The 21,644-nt window shown below is 39.6% G+C and overlaps 1 protein-coding gene across 17 annotated transcripts in view; it reads left to right on the top strand.

The window, feature by feature from the left end:
* Nucleotides 1-21,644, top strand: part of GGPS1 (geranylgeranyl diphosphate synthase 1) — a 53,275-nt gene that overhangs the window by 19,179 nt on the left and 12,452 nt on the right. For 4 of the 17 annotated variants that reach the window (XR_013956621.1, XR_013956622.1, XM_080615682.1 and 1 more), the window contains 5 exons: nt 5,784-5,917; nt 8,500-8,584; nt 17,395-17,583; nt 18,626-18,714; nt 19,437-19,536. Coding sequence is in view for 13 of the 17 variants with exons in the window: in XM_080615682.1 (XP_080471808.1) it covers nt 5,784-5,917; nt 8,500-8,584; nt 17,395-17,583; nt 18,626-18,714; nt 19,437-19,536 (597 nt within the window). In the remaining 4 variants the exon portion in view is untranslated. Of the gene's footprint in view, nt 1-6; nt 5,918-8,499; nt 8,585-17,394; nt 17,588-18,625; nt 18,715-19,436; nt 19,579-21,644 lie in introns of those variants that run through there. The other 13 variants (XM_080615683.1, XM_080615684.1, XM_080615704.1 and 10 more) reach the window with 12 other exon arrangements.

The raw sequence follows: 21,644 nt of genomic DNA, 5'->3' as shown, positions 1-21,644 counted from the left end.
AGAATGGTTTGGTTTTTATGTGTTCAGGAGTTGGAGAAAGCTGGGATTTTTTCCCCTTCCTCTGTTAAGCAGGCAGAGCATCTTTAAGTATTAAGCATCAGCAGTACTGATGCTCCATAGTCAAGGTAGGTTTTATATTTGGTGCCATGAGATGAGACTATGCATCCATATCAGTATTCGCTGGTACAAGCTCCTGGTGTTAAGACATGTTAGGAAAAATCACTTCCTTGAAGCAGCATGAGAGTTCTGTGGCTGCAGAATTAGTTTAGTTGTGTAAGCGCAGTTTTCTGTTGCTATGCCTCCTATAATATAGTGTAAGTTTTTTTCCTGATCTTAACAAGAAATGCATTGCTCTGGAATGGAAATCTGAGTTGCAAGTGGAAACAGCCATGGGGAAACAAAAGGGTTGTTGGTTTCAGTGTCAGTCCCTTTGAGCCAGAACTCTTTATTATCTTCCTACAATTGCCAACAAGATTTACTTTGATCAGGTTACCAGTGCGTTTCTTGGGGGGTTAGCTCTTGCAGTGCATATAAAAAGAAATGCAAATGCTCATCGGTCTCCAGCATTTCCTCTTACCTCAGTGTCTTGTGATTGTGTGCTTGCTTGGATATGAATGAATGGTGCATATAAACAAATGCTGTCACCCGAGGGGCCAACCATTGAATGGCACAATGGGTCTCTGCTTCTTCAAAGGTTCATTTTATCCCTATCAATTATAGTGAAAATGACATCATTTTGGAACCTTACTGAGAAGGGGAGATAACTTGTCTTCCACCTCTGCATTTGAGCTGTTCAGGTACCACTGTCCTGGGTTCAGGACAACTTTGTATGTATCAGCCAGCTGTTGATACAAACATTCTAAAAATGTTAATGGCAGTGGGAAAGTTGCTGCTGGTATTTCTTTATGCTTTCAACCTTATGGTGGATTTTGCTAGCTATAAAATATATAAATGCCTCCATGTGCTACAGGAGTTTCCTATATTAATAGCTTCTTTCCTCAAGTTTTTGTTAAAATGCCAACATGGTGGATAAACACAGAATTTGCTTGGTTTGGTGTTTTTGGTTGGGTTTTTTTTTTGTTGTTGTTGGTTTTGGTTGCGTTTGTTTTGTTTTGGGGTTTTGTGGGTTGGTTTTGGTTGGGTTTGTTTTTTTTTTTTCACATTCTTATCTAAAACAGATTTGAACTCTGATACATCTTTAACACTGAATTGGGCCAGGCTTTTATTCAGATGCAAGAGCAATATAGGTATCTGTTGTTGCTTTTTTTTTTTTTGTCTTAATCATATCATTCTGTATTTCAGGTTTGATATTTACTATGTTCTTTGTATTAATTGCTCAGTTCTTCCATTGTGATTTTTCTCTGCTATATTTCTGTTCTGCTTCTAATACCATAGCACACACAATTCCATCAAACTCATTTTTGATACTGGACATAAAAAATAGTCTGGGTTTGCTTTTGAAATGTTAGATCTTGGCTCATCATATGCCTTCATAAAGGTAATCCAAGAACTTCTGCAGTCCTGAAATGCCTGAAACTTTTTTCCAAGAAGCTAAAGCCTGTAACTTTTTTTATTTTAATTGCTTAAATTATTTTTGTCTCCTGTAGCTGGAGCTTGTTTCCCTCTCCTACCCATTTGCTTTCGACACCTATTTTGCTTTGGTGGTAATACTCATTAGGCTTTTTTGTGAAAGAACTCACCTTCTCTCCCTTAGGGCTAGTGAGTTAACTTTTGTCTGGGTTAATGAATTATCCAACTCAGCAAGAGCATGATGAACATGAGAGCTGGCAGGTGGACAGAGGCAAAAACAGAGCCAGGGAAGGGACCTGAGAGAATAAGAAAACCAACTTCAGCCTCCCGAGGCTGTCTCATGTAATTTCATGTCATGTTACAGCATCTCCTTTACTTCATTAGGAATGGTTAAAGAGGTGGTTAGTTTCTGAGCTTCCCTTCTTGCTTTCCAAGTAGAATGTAAGAGATATTAAAGAGAAATATTATTTATTCTGATATTTTTAACTTGCATATATCTTAAAGTTTTGATTAAAAGTATAGATACAACAAAGTACATTGTTTCATTACTGTATTTTTATTTCTCTTAACAGTTTTTCTGTTCTTGAAGCCACGGAAATGTAATCTGCTGTGTGCCTACTTGTTACCTCACAGTAACATCCTTCCTGAATAACTTTTATCATAGCTGAGCACCTGTGTTCACCCTTTCTGCAGCCTTTTTGTTTTTAGTTCATTTAGATAGCACTCTTGTATGTCAGGTGTGGCTAGGAATAATCCATGATTCATTAACTCACTTTTAAGCTTATTATCTGCAAAATTTGTAGTAAAGATGCAGGATAAACCACATGAATTCTGATATCACTCCTCACCTGTGTGCCCTACAGGACAAGTAAGCTCCCACTTAACCCACTGGAAAGGTATTTACTGAGCATCTCTGTTTCCCACAGTGTAGAGAACCATGGGGGATACCCCAAGAAGGCCTAATGTGACACTTCCAAGGGAAGCACTGCAAAACCTACATGAATTTGTGTGGAAGACTAGCTCTAATGTGATGGAAAATAATAGATAATTTTTTTGCTGTTGATCTCCATGAAAACACTTGCTGCTCTGTTGGTATATAAATTGTATGCTGTCAGTAAGTAGTTGCATCTTTTGATCATTGTATATTTTCACTCCATGATGTTTCAGTTGCTATTTCTGGAGTATATGGTGTAAGTTACTTACTCAGTAAAGTAATTATTGAAGCCTGTAAAAAGGAGAAATGGCAAATACATACATTTTTCATCATGCAGTTTTGAAATACACGTAAGCAGGCCTGCTCTCTTGCTGTAATCTAGAATGTTATTCTGCAGTGAACTTCTGTTAGCTGAGGGAGGTGTAACAACTTTTCATCCATTAAAGTTATTAAAATTGGGTTGACACCAAGGCCGTAGGAATAAATTAAAAGGGGGAAAATAAAAGTATGTTGCAAGGAAAAAATACAAAGTGCTTTAAAAATAGAATTTGAGGTAATTGCAGAGTTAATCCATGAAGAATTTGTTCCTACAGTTTTCCTGTGGCTTTAACTGAAGAACCTATTCTCCTTTGGATGGTGTGTACAGGTCGAAGTAAAAGCCCTATGGCAGAATTGTCATTCCCAAAATGTAAAAACTGTGCTATAAACATAATTTCATATTTTACACCAACCAAAATGAATGTTCAATAAATTCTGAAATTAAATCAGTTCTTACTGAAGTGCTTATAAAATTCAGAAGCTGCAGTTCTAAGTAACAAGGTTGTAAATGTTAAATTGGTCTAGTTTATTTTATTGGCATTGGGACTGTCCTGTTTCTTAAGTACATTGGGTGAACTGTAGCTGTTGATTATAGTGCTAAAACAGAAGAAAAAGAAATGGAATACACAATAACTTATGCTATTCTGATTATAATTTCGGAGTACTAAATACAGATATTCAACAACATGAAGGCAGATTCTGAGAATGGCTGAATTGCATATCAAAAATGGTGCTGGGGTCAGAAAGATAGTGAAAAGCTTTTTTTTGTTTTCAAGAACTTTCCTGACGTAGTTAAACAAGGTGAAGCATGCTCTCAGGTTTGTATTCAACAACAGTGAATGAGTAAGCGAGAGGGCTTATACTCCATTGTTCTGTTGTCATACCACTGTTTGTTTAGCTTCAGCATCATTTAAAACTGGAACAGATCGTTCAAAGGGTGCCCTCTGTGGGAGATGAATGGGCTCAGGAAGCGGGATGAGCAGCAACAGCACCAAATGTGGAAGAAAGACTAGGGTATCTGTTTTTTCCCCCAAGGACAGTAGTTGGCTTAAGAAAGCATGCTACTTTCAGCAAAGGTATGTGAAGAAAAAGGCACAGAGATCTTCCCTGGAATGCCCATCTGGGAGCAACTGGCCCCTCAAAGGCTATTGCTTGAAGAAGCAAGCTATCACCATGCTGAAGAAGGTACATATTATCTAGATTATTTTGATTGGAATATACTAGTGTTACGAAACACCCATACTTGATTTCTGTAGTCGGTATCATAAAATCAGTGCAAAGACTACTAGTGTGCTAGCTGCCAGAAGACTGTAGAGAATTATTTCATATATTAGAGGCACAGCACTGAAATAGCTTCTTCGTTCTGTACTTTCATGATTGTCTTAGTCTTTGTGGTCCAAAAGTTCAAATGATATTGTTTGAATTAAGGGTGTTAGGAGATTTTGAAGTATGAAGCACTGTGGAGAATTGTCAACTAGGATTTCATAACCACAGAACTATGTGACAGCTCTAAGATCTCATTGTACCTGTCTCCATGAAACTGAAGAGGTTTCAGTAAATATCTGTTCCCCAGCAATTGCTATGTAAAGAATACAGTCATGTCTTTCACTTTTTACTGTTAATCTACACACATTGGACACCTTCATCAGTGCCCCAGCCTTTAAATGTGGCTTTATTACACACAGCTTGCTTGTAGGTAGAAAAACGTATACTACTTGCTTGCTTCTAAATGTGCTAGGTAAGTCTGATTTCACGGGCGTTAGTTGAACTCAACGACCAAAGAGGTTTGAAATCAGAGGCCCAGCCACTGCAGCCCAGTGCCACCCCGTTTCATCAGCGCAGCCACTCGGCCCAGTCCCGCTCCGGGCACCGCCCAATCAGCGCACCCTCGTCCCACGGCATGTTGGGAGGTGTAGTCCAGGGCTGGCAAGTCGGTGCGGAGTGGCCGCCTCCACTGCGCTACCCAGAAAGCTCTAAGGCGGTGACGCCCCACGTCGAGTACCTGTGAAGGCGATGACTTCAACGGGGTTGAAGATACGTTTAAGCCAATAGCGGCCGAGCTAGGGCGGCACTGGGAGCTTGGGGCTAATGGGACGGCGCCGATAGGCCTGGCGGGGAAACAGCTGCCAGTCCGCGCAGGGCAGAAGAGGGGACGGTGGGGAGGCTGCATCGGGAGCTGTGGTGGCGGCGGTTCGTCGTTTGGCGCGGGCAAGAAGAGGGTGAGCTGGCGTGCGGGCCCGGCCCAGGGCTGCTCCTGCCGCCCGGTGCGTTACCTGCCCTCCGCCCGGGGCTGCTCCTCTCGCCCGGTGCGTTACTTGCTGCTTTACTGGCTGGGGGGCTGTGACTTACCGTAACGGTTCTACCTGCCGCGCGCGCTGCCCGCCCCAAGCGCGCAGTAACGGTCGTCTCTCGCGGAGCCGGACGCCGGGTCCCCGCTGTGGAGAGCGCTGCTGGGAGGGCGGGGCGCAGTCTGGGGCCTCTCCCCAGCGGTGGCGGGAGTGCTGAGGCACGGGTGAGCCGCAGGCAGGAGCCCAGCATGCTGTCAGGAAGTGAAGGGGCAGCTGGCGGCAGGAGGAGTATGAAAGCAGCGACTTCCGTGTGTTGTGGGCATCGCTTCTTGTTCGGCACCGGGAAGACCTCACAGCAGCCTTCCAGTATCTAAAGGGGACTGACAAGAAATCTGGAGAGGGGCTTTTCACAAGGACGTGTAGTGATGGGACAAGGAGGAATGGCTTTGAACTAAAAGAGGGAAGATTTAGATTAGACGTTAGGAAGAAGTTCTTCACTGTGAGGGTGGTGAGACCCTGGCACAGGTTGCCCAGAGAAGCTGTGGCTGCCCCAACCATGGCAGTGTTCAAGGCCAGGCTGGACGGGGCTTTGAGCAACCTGGTCTAGTGGAAGGTGTCCCTGCCCATGGCCGGGGGGTTGGGACTGGATGAGCCTTAAGGTCCCTCCCAACCCAAACCGGTCTGTGATTCTTGTGTTGATTCTGTCTCTGTAGGTCTGTGAGTACCTCTGACTTCGGTATTCCCAGGATGACTGACTGGGTGCCTTCTGAAGCACTGGGTCGAAGAGTCTTGTGTGGCACAGAGTATGCAACTGTGCGCTACGTTGGCAGCGTGCCTCCCACAGCAGGTAAATGTACAATAGTCAATAGCCTTTACATTTAATGGTTGTTTTCAAAATTCTAATTTTGTTGTTCTTAATTAAAAAAAGTTAAGTAGAATGTGGGAATATACAAATTAGTTGTTTTCCTCATTGTTCCTGTATAAATATGGCAACTTTTAATCTAGATAGGTTGTTAGGGCTTTTTTTTTTTTTTTTTTTTTTTTGAGTCAGAGTTGACACAAGGAGTGTGAGAAGAACTTTTGGTTGAAACTGGTTACATTTTTTCTTACGGCATAAGGATCTTAATGGCTTCCCTTTTCCATTAGTTTTCATGAGCAGTCTGCTCCCTGATCTTTGTGTACTGGCGTAGTGTGGGAAGGAGAGAGACGGGCAGCAGCAGCAGATCAACAGACTAGGCGGCATGCTCCTTTGATAACATGGTCAAATTCATCAGAACAAATAAGATGCAGCCCAGCTTGCTGAAAGATCTGACCAGTCTGACTGCAAGAGCCATATATATCGTCTTTGAAAAATAGTGGTGGCAGGATGGGGACAATAATAATTTTTGGAAGGAGAGTAGCCTTCCTTACAGTTCTTGAAGAGGCAAGAAGGATGACTAGGGAACTGTAGACCTATCAGCCTTTCTTCAATTCCTGGAAAGATCCCATAGCACGTTCCCTTGGAGACCATTTCTAAGCCTATGAAGGACAGGGTGGTGGTTGGGAATACTTGATACTTTTAAAGAATAACAAGTTGTGCTTGGCAAATCTAATTACTTTCTATGATAGTAAGACTGGGAATTTAGACAAAGGGAGAATTGGGGTTGTTATATACCTTGTTTTCAATAAGTCTTTTAACAATGTCTCCATAAAGAATCTTATTTGGAAGCTGGAGAAATACAAGTCAGATGACTTGACTGTTAAGTGAGTTTCAAGTCTGCAGGTCTATCAAGTGGAAAAGCAGTAGTCAATGACTTTATATCTGGTGATGCATGAGTATTACAGAAATAAATGCTGGGGTCTGTTTAACATATTCATCAGTGTCTCCGATAACAAATGACATTCACCCTCAGCTTGCTGATGTGACAAAAGGTAGCACTGCAGTCTAGAGAAGTTTTCTGAACGTTATATTTGGGCCTAAGAGATTCAAGAAGGATAAATTTCTACAGGTAGTGCAAAACAAACCTGCATATCAGTGCAGACTGGGAAGCGCTAGCAGCCCACAGGGTCTGTTGTAAAGCACTTGAGAGTTAAGGTGGACACTGTCATGAATATGAGCCAACAATGAGCTCATGTCACAAGCAAAATACATGTTGTACTGGATCACCATCAAATGATGAATATGGCCAACAAACCAAAGGGACATGTTATCCCCTCTGAGGTGGGCGTTTTTGGTAAGGTTGCACTGGTTTTGGACCATCAAAGTTGAAGAGGGATATGGATAAACTCAGGAGGATGCAGTAGAGGATTGCCAAAGCAGTCAATGACATAGACTATGTACATGTGTTTTGGAGAGGCTGAGGGATCTGGGCTTGGTTCAGGGGATGAAAAGAAGATTAAGTGGCATCTAGTAGCTGCCTGCTGCTATTTGGCAGACGGTTACAAGGATGGCAGAGCCAAACTATTATTACTAGTATTAGATTATGTAATAACAGACAACAGCCACAAATTGTGGCTGGAAAGGTTTGAATTGAACACCAGCGTGTCAGTGGCAATAGATAATGTTCTGTGGTGAAACACACAAAAATAGAGCAGTACTGGTTGACACAGGTTGTGGGAACATAACCTTAAAAAGAGGGGAGTTAACACTGCTGTTAGCAAAAGGGGGTCTTACACCAGTTGCAAGACACATGAGATAATGGCCCGTGGTGGCTCCTCCCTAGAAATCCCCTAAAAGTCCTGCAGTCCACTTTGGAAATCCCCAGGCAGAGACCCTTTAGTACTAACTGCGCAGTTGTAGCAAATAGCCATAACTGGCCACTCCTTCTGATGTAGGCTGGCCCCCTCCATTGGAATGATCGTGCCCTTTCCCTAGCATGAAAGCCCGAGCCTCATGCAATGCAGGGAGGCAGACCCTCATGCCACCCAGGTCAATGTTGCCTCTGTGGGGATGCTCACTAAGGTTGAGCCTGCTGCCTCGCACTGCGATGATGGCTCTCGGAGCTGGTTTCCTGATCGTCATCACATGGTCTTTGGGGTTGGTAAGATAAACACTCACCAAAAATATCCATCACTGTTTCTTTTACGCTTTGCCGGCTCTTCCTTCCTATCTTTTCCTGTACTAATAAACTAGTTGGTTTTTATCCATTATGTCTTGTGTCTCTCTCAACCTGGAATCCTCAAACTCTGGAACAACCAGGAAAATCTCTTTCTCTACAGAAGTAATGCAGCAGTGGAATAGGCTGCCCAAGTAGTTTGAAATGTTCCTCTCCTTGGAGATTTTCAAGATCTGGATAGGTAAAGACTTACCTGGGTGACCTGTTTTAGTGCTGGTGATAATCTGCTTTGAGAGAGAAGGCTGGGCTAGGTGAACTTCAGAGGTTTCTTTCAACTGTGATTTCTATGGCTATGATGCCATAAATCTGAAAACATGTCTACTGTACTTTTCAGGAATTTGGCTTGGTGTGGAATGGGATGATCCTCAGAGAGGAAAGCATGATGGTACCTATGAAGGAACACAGTATTTTAAGTGCAGGTAAGTTGATTCAGAGTGTTGGTATGTCATGTGTACAAGATGGTCATGGGAAGATGCTCTTCTGCAATTTTTAGGGCAAATCCTTTTGTTATCAGTTGGCTAATAATAAATAAAAAAATAAAGATAAGAAATCTGAATGCTGTGACTAGCTGTACCACAAAGGCTGATGCATTCTTATTAATCCAGTTACAGGGAGTAGAATGTGGTAAATACGTAGAAAATACAAGTAATGTTTTCAGAGGCATGCAGTAAAATGTGACTTTTGGACAGTCTTATGTTAATGAGATGAAATGGAGAGATTTTTCTGCCTCCTACTTTCCAAGGCTTGTAATAACCCTAAAAGGCAGTTTGATTACAGTTTGTTCCTAACTGTTCAAGTGCTCATTCAAGTGAAATGAATCTAATATACATAAATCCTGCAACAGTGAGCACTCAGAATTAATAGCTTTTGAAAATATGAAAGAAATTGACAAAACCAGAAAATAAATTAGAAGTGGTCAAGGGGTCTGTGGCCTTGCTTTTGGCTTTGGTTTGTTGGAAAAATGTAAGAAGATTTTTCTCTGAAATTAATTCTTTATGTTACTTATCTTGAAAAAGTTAAAACCGTTAATGAGAGCATGAGCAAATCAGTTTTGTTTGGGTTTTTTTTTTAACTTGCATGTAAAAGAAAGTCATAGAAATAGCTGAATGAGGTCAGTCCAGACATCTGTCTTGCTTAGTTTCCTGCCTCTGACACTGACTAATAGCAGACTGCTGGAGAAGTGTGGAAGAACAAGCAAAGTGCATAGTGACAGTTTTCCAGAGTCTCATTAGCTTTAGCTTGTCATGGTTCAAAGATTTTTTTTCCCCAGAGCCAGAGGTGGTGTTGATACGCGGAGAGACTCCCCAAGTCGTTAAAGTTGTAAAGTAGGTATGCTTTCATTCAGCGCTGAGGTGCATCGGGATCGCTCCTCCAAAGTATGCACCCCTCAGTGTCGTTTCCTGCTACATTTATCCTCTAAAGTTACACGCCTATACATATGCATGATCTATCCCCGCTTCGTATTATAATGAGCTAAAAGGTCCTTTGCACATGCGCAGTGCCTCCCCGTGGTCATGGGCGAGGGTCTCAGGATGAAGTAAATGAGTCTTCCTCTTGTGAGTAGGGGTCTTCAAGATGAAGTAAATGAGTCTTCTTCTTCTTAAACTTTTCACCTTTGGCACAGTTGGACGCCCCAGTAGTCACACAATTAGCTGAAACCAACCATATCTGTAAATCTTCTGTTAACTAGCAAAGATTTAGAACAGGGTGACCTTCCTGCAAAATTTATTGCAGGATGGGCAGGCAAGGAGTATCTCAAGCTAGCAGGCTCTGTCTTTGAACTAACTGATAAGTAGAAGGATGGTGTGAAATGTTATACTTTAGAAGGCTAGTGTGAAACAATTAACTCATGTTTAGTGAGGCCCCTAAATTCCACAGACTTATACCATAGTTTTCTTTCTACAACTTAAGTTAAGCAGAAAGTAGTTTAACTCTATATTTTCCAGGCACTGGCGTTTCTTATATCAAGCCCCCTGTATCAGTGTATTTGTACGTGTACTTTGGTTTGCTCTCAATGTGTGATTCAACCAGCATTTTTTTTAATGAGAATTTCCTCCAAAATAATAATTAAGAGTATGTAGTCACAGCACATGCACTTGCTTACCTTTGAGCATGTGTTTTTAGCTTGTAAAAAATGGCGATCATTTCCACTTTTATGAGTAGATGAGTCTTGTCACTTTCTCCTGTCTCAGTATAGGAATATAATATGGAAGGGATTTAGAACTGTTGCTGTAAAATGTCACATAGAAGAAAAAAAAGACATTAAAATTATTTCCGCATGGCTTATTCAAGAATATACTTCATTATCTGTCCAGATCAAAACTACTCTCAAGCCAGCAAGTAGAGCCGATTGGTCTCGGACTGAACCAGCAGAAGAATTTATCTGTTAAATAATTTAAAAGTAGCTATTTTGAAATCTTTTCTGGGAATACTATCTTTTCCCTGTACCCAGATAGGCATAAACATGGAAAGCGTCGATTACATTCACTAGTGTAAATCAAAATTCTTGGTCTATAGCTTCTTAAGTTCTGCATTTGTGAAAGGTGGAATCCCTAGAGATGTCATTATCAGAAAATGAGATGCTAAAATCTGTTCTTTAAAAGAATAAAGAAAAAAAGAAAAACAACAACCCACCAGTGAGGACTGGATATTTTTTCCTTTATATATAATAATAAAGTAAGGCTTAAGGAGAATAAGCATACTTAATGCAAGAAAAAATTCAGCCTTGCTGGATTTTTCTTAGCTGAAAAATGGGAAATTACGTTCTTAGAGTAAGCATGTCTTTTGAAGTAATGTGTTAGCAGAAGTTGCTTTTTAAATGCTTTGAGTTTAATTGAAGTAGTTTCCAAGTTGAAGCTAGTTGTATTCTGCTGTAGGAGAAATAATAAAAGTAACTGGCTGGCTATTCCAAATCTCTATGAACAGAAGAAGCAATTGAATGTGTGGTGGATGTTTTTATGAAACTCGAGTGGTTTATGTTTGTGTGTATAGTATTTATATACATGTGTATAGACTCTTGCTTTTCTAGCAGCTATTAGTGTGCTCACAGGAGATGAGATCTCAAACAGTGATCTCAGTTCTTGTTGTAAGAATCAACTTTTTTGAGTGAAGCTGCGTATACCCATAACATTTAAATGTTGTGATCCTTAAACATGTTGTTCTTACAATACCTGTTGTTTGTACTCTGCTTTGTTCCAATCAGAGAAAGTCCTTCTGGAGTCTAAGAGAACAAATAATAGTTCCAGTAGTCATCCATGACTCACAGACATAACTTTCTGTGTGCAGACTAGTCTGTTTTTGTACTGATTGTGAAGATGTAGGCAAACTTAAGTAAAAAATGGTTACCTTATTTTATCAAAAAGATACTTTAAAAAATCCAAACCTGAACCCCTCAACCTAAAATGTCATGTCTTTACTACTACGATTGAGTAGTTTGTTTCTTTATGTAACGTATATAGATATATAAAAATAATTTTTTCCCCTCAAACATTATCATTAGTATCCTGTACTTACCAAGCCTACTTTTTTTTTTCTCACTCTTTGAAGTCTGATAAGCAGAAGTAGCTGATGAAGTAGGTTTACTGTAAATAAATGCAATGAGAGGACATTTTAAAGTTCTTTTTAAGGTAATTTTGAAAAGAATGCCTTTAAAAATAAATCTTTTGGAATGACATTTCAAAATGAGATTGTAAGAGGACAATAAAACTGAATTTGAGATTCTCATTATCAGAGGATCTTCTTAATTCTTATTTGGGTAAATCAGAAGGTCTGCTTACTTACGTGATCTTTGTAGTAAGCTTTTTGGAAATGTGACCTAAACTTCCATGTTCCATGGCAGTACACTTATCTGGGTCATATATTATGTGTTGCTAATTAAACTTCTTAAGAATATGAGAACCAAAGAACAAAACAGCTGTACTTCAAAATGTGCTGACATGATGAGCATGTTCATCAACTGGGTTAGCTAGAATGGCAATGCATACTCAGTGGCATTTTTGTGACTCTTTTTTTTTTTTTTCCCAATAATAAATTCTTGTTTCCTAATAACTGAGGAAGCTATTATTTTGGCTGTCAGTTGCAGTAGTGTATCATGTAATTAAAATAAGTGATCTTCTACACTTCTTCAAGAGAAATGAGCAGTAATCAAGCCTTAAAATAGTGTTAAAGTTTAAATACAGCTTTTGAAACGTGAGTATGCTTTCAAATAAGTTCTTGTCCCCCATACCCATTCACACAGTTATATGCATGTGCTACGTGGGAGTTATGAGTTACAAGCACATGCACCTCCCCTGAGAATGTGAGTGCCTTAAGCCTCTGGAGGGAAACGTGGGTGCTCCAGCTCTTGTGTCCCTGCAGTGCTTCTTGCAGGCTGTTAACATGCATGCTTATAGAAACCACCCCCGAGGCCACACGAGCACACTGAGATGAGGACATATCTGTTGCTCCCAAGGATGTCTGTCCTTGCTGGGCACAGGCCCACTTGGGCGTCTTGCCAGATGGCTAGGAGGCAGCTCTCTCTGGCCTAGGCAAAGCGGTGGTGCTGGTGGGGTGACTTGAAGGCATCAAACCAGATTTCAGCTGCTGCTCTGGTACCCTCTTCTTTCTCCCCCCAGTTACAGATGTTCAAGCTTCTTTTATGCATCCAATCAAGTGGAGTCAGTCTTTTTCCCCCTGTTTAGTCTGGCATAAGGGTCATCTTCCTTAGCCCTTCTGTCAGTCAGCATTCAGCTTATGCACAGTGTTTACACTGGCATTGCTATTTTAGTGGCTGTTTTTATCCTTGCTGTTTTGCTGGAGGAGATGTGTGGATTCCCCAGCAGTAGATGACATACTTCTCTGCTTATCTCACAAGATGGGAGTAACATCCTGGTGAATCATATATTTAGAGTACTTTGAGTCATAATTGAAAAGAACATGTTCCTACCCGCTAAAGAATATGTTTTGTTCTTCCCAGAGGAATCCTGATATTTCAGCAGATATTGTTACCACAAGTACTGACCATATTAAACCCTGATACATTTCCCCAGGTTTGACTTTCACAGCAAGCCAGAGAAATGGAAGTATAATAAAGCTTGTTTCTATGATATTTTCAGACTGGGAGAATTGCAGTTGCTTCTCAGATCTTTGTGGCCTTTTTTTCCCCCTCTTTGTGTTATTAAGTTTTCTTCTGGTGGGAACTTCGGATTTTATATATTTGGGTAGTCCTGAAATGCCAAATTATCCTGGCAACGGCATTTCCTGTGTTTAGTTTTTTCTTCTTCAGTGAGTTTTATAATTTGCATGCAGACGTGGTTTTAAATCTACAGAGCAGTTTTGACTTATCATATGTTACTGTTTGCATGAAATTTACGTTCCTGCCCAAAAGATCTGCTTATATTAGACTACCTCTCCTTCAAGAATGACAGGTTCACTTCAAAGAATATCTACTTAGAGCACAAACAAATTCTTCAAATATAGGAAGATGTCAATATCATTGTAGCGTTTATGAAGACTGCCATTCAGCGAAGGGAGAGTGCACTTCCAAGATGCCTCAGAAGTTCTTGGTTAAGAAGTTTTGATTGTTTCACTGTGTGTCGCTCTACCCCTCAGAGACTTCTGTTCTTTGCTGTCAGTTGAACAGTGTTGAAACAAAACTGTTCTCCAGTGCACCAGCAGAACCTTAAGATAGCATCTGGAACTGCAGATGTCTGACTTTCCTTGTTTTGTAAAAGCTCAGACTCGGCTTTAATGCTTGTTTGAGGAGGGTAGAGTTGCAAAGAACTTCAAGTACTTGCTGATCTTCTCAAAGCTTCTGCTGTGCAGTCAGGAATTTGATACACCATAGCAGATTAGTGGTGTCACAAGTGTTTGATGCTGCAGATACCTCAGACTATTCTAAAATTTGAAGGGTTTTCCTTACTGCAATATGTAGATTCTTCTAAAAGAAGTCTGGTCTGTTGAGCACCTTCGCCTGAGAGGAACAGCCTATCTAGAAAAGACATGCATGGATTCAGCTAGCTATATTTGATGATGCCCTATGAGCTTTGTAGTGTGTGCCCCAGTTGTGATGATACTTGCCTTGAGATAATCATTGCAAACAGTTGGTACTGGACAAAGAAGCCCTTCCATCCACCTTTATTGTCTAGGCTGATAAAGCTGAGATCTCTCTTTTTGGCTCAGAAGCTTGCTTCTGCAGTTACACAGCTCAAGTGTGTAGCTGTTGGCAGAACACAGTTTATGTACTACCGCATTATTCTTCTGGTACCCAGAAGTGTATGTGTGTGGCATTTCTCTAGCAAAAAAGAGCCATCATATACCCGTAATGATGAGCAGTGCCACCATTTTGTTTTACTTTAGCAAAGAAGAATGATACCAAATTTCCTCTTATTCAGGGAAATGGTTAACCAGTGGCAGTGGATAGCTAACCTAAATTTTAATGAGTATCTTTGAAGGACCTTAGGCATGCTAACAGGTGGGCTGTATCACCTCTGGCTACTGAATTATGAATAGAAAGTGTCCTACAAGCTGACTTCTGAGATTGGGGTCAACCTCTCTATTTTAAAAGTCAGTAAAAAGCATCAGTATTCACTAGAGCCAGCTGGTTGTCAGAGCCCCACTTGGGCATATTCCATATTTTCTGCTTCAGGAATTTGGGGCACATCATCCACCACATCGTTTCTGCACAGTGTATTGTCCTGGCTGCAGGACATTTACATACATGGATACAAAATCCCTGTTCTCAGACTTCTGAATGTTCAGCTTAAGTCAGGTTGATCAGTAGTCTGGAGGTTCTTCCATCTCATGGTAGGCATGCTGGATGACTCTTTGGATTCAAATGTATCTGTTTTGTTCCCAGTTATGTCGACTGATTGCTAAAAGGCATGCTTTTTCATGAGTCCAGTGCTGTATGTTAGTTGTGTGATATGTACATATAGCTTGTACAATTCATGTTCCCTAATGTGAAGATTAATACAGGCAGTATATTTTAGGGAAAACAAGTTAGAGGTAAGTGACCTCTCTCCTTGAACACAGAATCATTTTGCCTGGAAATAGATTCCTATTGCAGTGTCCTTTTCTGCCCTTCTCTGTAACAGTTCTTGGAAAAGTAGATCAAATTAGTAGAATGGAGCTGAAAAAGAAGCTTAAGCTGTACAATGTACTTCAGTATACATTAGCTAAGGTAGCATCCATAGTACTTGGAAGTGGTAGGAACAAGAGAGAGAAAACCTGTGATTTTTGTATGGTTCAAACGAAAAATAGAAAGGTCTTCAGAGAGAAATGGACTGCACTTTCCCTGCAGCTTCAAATAACAAGCGGCAAGGTAGCTAGTTTCCTTGCAGTTTTTCTTAGGAATAGAACTGACTCCCACAAAGACAATAAGGAAGGAAGTGCCTATAGAAATGGTGACCTGGGAGGACAGAAATGAGCTTAGTGAGTGTGTTGATGGAGGGACCTAAAGAGCTTGGCTACACCAGAGATAAATGGCCTGACAGAAGGAATGCAGATATGGAGGTCTTAGGTTAGTTCTGGTGAGGGGGCTTTTGGGAGAGCCGAGAAAGAAAAGTCGCAGAACTGTTGAGAGCAGAGGGATGGTGACAACAAATGGGGAAAATCCAGGTGACAGGAAAAAGGACAGGAAATGTCAGAATAAACATACTGCAGGACCTGCAGTGAATTACACATAGACAAGAGCGCAAGTTTTCTTTCCAGAGCCCCAAGTAGCATCCTGCACTATTTGCAACTTATGAAGCTGTTTGACTTAATTAAATGCAAAAGTGATATATCTTGCAGGTAAGAGATGTAGTAAAGACTGTGAAAATATCATTTACTATTTTAAGAAGTGGTGTTAAGAAACAGGCCCATAATTTTTACATTTGAGGAAGTTCAACATCTAAACTAGCCAAATGTTTGCAAGCTATGAAGAATTTCAAAGGAATGGAAGAAAAAACTTAAAAGAAGATTCTGGATTAAAAATGTTGAGAATTGAAAATGCTTATTGTACATAAAAGTGCACACTGGATTTACATTCTCTAAGAGTATGCGTTTCTGCTTGGTTTGTAATCGTTGCACTCTGAAACTTAGTCACTACAAAACTAGACTGAAAATATTTTTGAGGTTAACAATATGTGGTTTCTACCCAGATCCTTTAGGGTACTAAAGTACTTAAATAGGCATTAGAAATGTTGAAGAATGAAACTGGCGCAGGAAATTTCCAGTACTGCTTTTTTAATAAAAATGTGAAAATATGGTGCCCAAGCTATTCCATCTGCTTGTAATAGGTCCATAGGATTCAGGATCTCTAGTTACTATTTTTCTGAGATAATTTTCAACTCTGTAGCATTGATGGTTTGTATTATGGTTTGTTGATTAGGGACTTGATGTTTACATGCTGTTTTGGAAAGAGGAGTTTTGTTTGCATAAATGATTTCTTCCTCTTGAGTACTTTCCAACCAGAGTCTGTTCCCTTCTCAGCTGGAAGGCAGACAGGTAATCATAACTACCAATTTTCTTCCTGCTGTTTTCTGGCTGATCCTCCTATCAGATCCTCCATCTGCTCTGTGATACCATTCCCACAACTTGTCTCTGTCAGTTCTTCCTGAATACTGTGTTTCCTTGCTAACTTTGATAGAAATTGTCAAAGCAATTGCATGGCAAGAAATTGTCATGCAATAAAGTTTATTCAGTGCTCAAGAAAAATTAAGAAACTTTATAGGACTGTGTAGAGCATACATTAGCTGGATAATTCTGTTAAATATTCAGTTTCAAAATTGTTACTGAGTTAGTATCAGAATTTTTAAAAGATTGAGTTTAAGAGTTCCAAGTGGTACCATTTGCATTGTGTGTCATTTGTGTAGATGGAAGGACAAGGCTGCGTTCTTGCAGAATTACAAGTGCGTGATAGAAACTTAATTTGCTGGAAAACCTTATTTTATAGTGAGTGTGGCACTTATTTCTAATAATGGCACTGCCATTGTAATTTTGCCGTGCAAGTACATTTGGAGATCTGGTGCTGCAGTTCTTGTGCCATTTCACAATGTGAACTTGTTGGGTCAAATATGATCCAAGATACTTTGTAAGTTTTACCTGGTCTCAGTACTGGGGACAGTGATGTCTAAAATTAGCCTGTAGAATTGTCTTTTGACAGCTTTGGTCCCCAGTGTTTAATAAACATAATAATTAGTACTTTTGAGACAAATCATTCTTACAGTAACTCTTCATATTTCACCTTTTCCTGGCTGTTCTGTTCTAGCCATCCAAGAGGAGGATCATTTATCCGGCCAAACAAGGCAAATTTTGGAGTAGATTTTCTTACTGCAGTAAAGAATCGGTATGGATTGAATGATGAGCAAGATGCTCAGCACGGGACAGAGAATACATTAGTATTTGGAAAGAAGACTGTGGAATTTGTTGGCATGGATTCTATTGCAGAACAACAAAGGCAAGTGTAATATATGAAAATCTAAGAGACACTTAGCGCTTGATTAGTCAAGTAGTAGTTCAGCTATAAGGAAAGGAAGCTGGCTGCCTTGCATATTATATGATCGTATCTCTAAAAGTAAACCAAAGTGCGCTATGGTGGAAGAGACAATAAATCTTACTGTGGCTTCATAATGTTTTACAGATAAAAATTGGGATTATGTAATGTTTGAGTGCTCACAATCCTCATTGTGATTTCATAAAGTAGGACATGATATCTGGAGAGGAATGAGTGAGATAAATTGTACACATGCATGGGCCTTTTTAAATAAATGTATTTTTATATATTCTTAATATTGTATGGTATTATTTAATCTTTGTTTACTCATATCAGTAATGACTTTGTAACAAAAAGAGGAAAGGCAGAAAGTCACTGTACTGTTAATGAAGAAGTCTTTCAGACAGTTCCTGTCATGTTCATATACTGGAAGGGTAAGAAAGGAAATAACTTAATGAAGTGTAATAGATCACATTTTTAATGACCTCTAGCAGCAGAGGTATTAGTTCAGTAGATGGCAGTCTCCTTCTGAACTGATACTCCACAACTATTCTCCCTTTGTCTCCCAGAACATAAGCAGTTGAAAATACTTTTTTTTTGTCTTTTTTTGATAAGTGATACAAAGAATGCCCAAATCACTTAAAGCTTTGCAAAAAGTATTGCAAGAAACCCGTTTAACTTGGCGCCTCTGATTAAATTCCAATTTGAGTAGCTGTATTTTGTCTGGTTTATCAGTCTTTCAAGTTGGATTAGAGTTGGTTGGGTTGTTGGGGGTTGGGGTTATGGTTCAGCCAGACCTATTTTGTAGTAGCAATGTAAAGGCAAAAAATAGAAAAGGTGTGTGTGTTTTCAAGTAAGAAAGACACTCAACGTAGCAATCTGCATATTGCTAATTCTAAAGGAGACAATATGAAAAGAATATTATTTAGTTGTAACAACCAGGTATTTATATAATGTACCTATTTCTGTTTGAAGATTACTTAACAGAATGTTCTTTCTCATTTAGTCAGCTGAACCAACTGGTAGATATCTCAGTATGTGAATGTGCAGTGAGCCATGCTGGTCAGAAAGAGGAAATCAGCAGAACGTGTGCTAGTATCCTTTTTTGCTATATTGTGTGATACCACAAATAAAGTACATACTTTTAGCATTCCAGCTGTTCACTTCAATGAATTATATCTGTATCATTTTATTAAAAAAATGTTTAAAACTGCAGTTTATATTTAGAAGCGTAATGTAATGTTTACAGAGTTAAAAAGTAAATGCCTACAATTTTTGAGAGGGAATGCAAACTGTGGATAGAAATGGAAATATGATTGTAGGTTGCTCCTGTGACTGCAATTTCGGAAGGCTTCAGCAATGTTTTGTTTTGATTGTTTTTCAAATTTAGCTCTAGAATGGATAACCCCATAAAAATATAACTGAGATGTCTTGTAGCACCAGAGGTTTCCAATATGTAATAAATAATTTATTCAGTATACTGTGTGTTGTAGCAATGTTGCAGAAATACGAAGCAGGTATTATTTCTTCATTTATAAGGACTGGTAGGAGTTCCTGCCAATGCAGAAAATAATCCATTTTAGGATTTGTAAAGTTAAGCTCTTTTATAAATCCGTATGCCATTTCCATCCTGCAAATTGAAAAACAATTTGTTGTAACAATATATATTATATATTATAATATGTAATAGTATTTCTTAGCCCTAACAAGTGTAATCTATTTATGTTTATTTGATTCAAAACAAAACCCTAATTCTAATTTCTGAAAAGAAAGTTCAGATTTTAGATAATTTTATTTTTCTTAATGTGAAATTTCAGATATCAGGCATATAAACCTATCAAAAAATCTGATATCATCTTGGGAGACAGTAACAGCTATTGCTTCTGAAGTTCAAAATCTGGAAACACTTAATGTCAGGTATAAATACTCATATTTGGGTTTCTGTTCTTTTGGGGTAGAGATCAAAAGGAAAAAGCTCTTCTAACACAGGGTCAGCTTTCTAAAGGTAGCTAGATGCCTCAGTACTCATTTTAATGGGATATGGAATCATAGAATCATAGAATAGTTAGGGTTGGAAAGGACCTTAAGATCATCTAGTTCCAATCCCCCTGCCATGGGCAGGGACACCCCACGCTAAACCATGCCACCCAAGGCCTCATCCAACCTGGCCTTGAACACCGCCAAGGATGGAGCATTCACAACCTCCCTGGGCAACCCATTCCAGTGCCTCACCACCCTCTCAGTAAAGAATTTCTTCCTTAGATCCAATCTAAACTTCCCCTGTTTAAGTTTGCACCCGTTACCCCTTGTCCTGTCACTACAGTCCCTAATGAAGAGTCCATCCCCAGCATCCTTACAGGCCCCCTTCAGATACTGGAAGGCTGCTATGAGGTCTCCATGCAGCCTTCTCTTCTCCAGGCTGAACAGCCCCAACTTTCTCAGCCTGTCTTCATACGGGAGGTGCTCCAGTCCTAAATGCTTGTTTTTAAAAGGCTTTAACTCATGAATGTGCTGTATTTTTCAGACCTTCCTTTTCAAGACTAGATCCCTAGGAGTTTAGCATCTATGTAAAACTGAATTCAGGGAAGGTGCGTGGGACAGATGGATGTTGATTGGAATTTTGTAAAATTACAAAAATCCTATTTGTCTGAAAAATAGAACACAGATTTCATCCATTAAACATTCACAGGAATTTAGACATTTGTCAATGTGTTCTACATTACATAAAAATTATGAAATCTGTTTGGTGGCTTGTTGACTAAGGAGCCTGGTTTAAAATGCATTATAGATTTTTAGAGAGTGCTGTAGAATTTTACCTAGGTTTACAGCATCATAAGATGCCCTTATACACTTCTGTGACATCTAAGACAATTCTCATGATTTAAAAGCTTAGTTTGCCACAAGGCAGAACTGGCTTAACACGTGTATGCATCCACACTGTTTGTGTGCACAGCGAGTCTGGTTTGCAGTGTGGAGCCCAGCTTCATAGCAGACATGGCCATGCTTGCTGTATGCGAGTGCAGCAGGTCAGACTCTTTGGATGCTTGCATTTCTAGTACATACCTACACACTGTATTGAACACATGCCAGAATAGTTTTCTGCTGTTAACTAACACGATGGATTAAAGTCTGTAAATAGGCAGCAGCCTAAACCACTAATTTTTCAGAGTGTTATAGCTGCAACTTTAGGAAATTTGTTTTGTTGTCAAGGTTAACATCTAGACTGCTGACTCTTTGCAGAGTTGTTCAGCTGCTTTGGAGGTTGTACTAGTCGTTGAAGACAGCAGCAGGGCAATAGGAGTGAAGGCAGAAACCCAAAATATGACTTTTTGAGTCTTGGAGACTGGTGTTGAGATTAGCAGCTTCCGAAGTCTTCCTTATGCAATACACACAGTGTAGCTGAAACAGTTGAAAGTGATGTAAGCTAAACCGAAATAAATACCAAGTTTAATTAAAAAATTACCCCAGTTTTTGTATTTGTTCTTACAGTTAATGTAAGAAAAATGTATTTTTGAAATAGTTGTGGATGTTCTCTTTTCTTCTGTATTTAGCACTGGACAGCTGTTTGCAACCTGGGTGCTGTTTCTAAATCTGTCTTTGCCTAGAGCAGATGTTGTCCTGATTTATTATTGTCAGCATGCATGAGAATATAGAGAATTTATTTTATTTGACGTAGAATAATTTTTTCAGGTTTTCTTTGCTAAAAAGTATGGTCTAGATTGAAGGGTTTTCAGAAGTTATTTGTGATAAAATTGAAAAGCAAAATGGGACTGATGCTGGAATGTGATGCTTATGACTACTAACTGAAATAGTTTGAATTTGGTTTTTATTGTTCTGACTTTGTTTATTTTAAAAAAGAAAGATGTTGGCAGATAAGTCTGTTAGTGACATTTTGTGCAAGCAATGTTGGAAGAAAATGAGAGTGATCAGTCATCCTCCAGCTCCCTAGGAGCTTGTTGAATTGGGAAAATTTAACGCATACATATGTAAGTATACCTATATTGGGAGGTTTTTATCATCATATG

Source organism: Psittacula echo (genome assembly GCF_963264785.1).
Source record: "Psittacula echo genome assembly, chromosome: 4".
NCBI classification, from domain to species: domain Eukaryota; kingdom Metazoa; phylum Chordata; class Aves; order Psittaciformes; family Psittacidae; genus Psittacula; species Psittacula echo.
The sequence above is the reverse complement of the archived record's forward strand: the minus strand, read 5'-3'. Positions and strand labels throughout refer to the sequence as shown.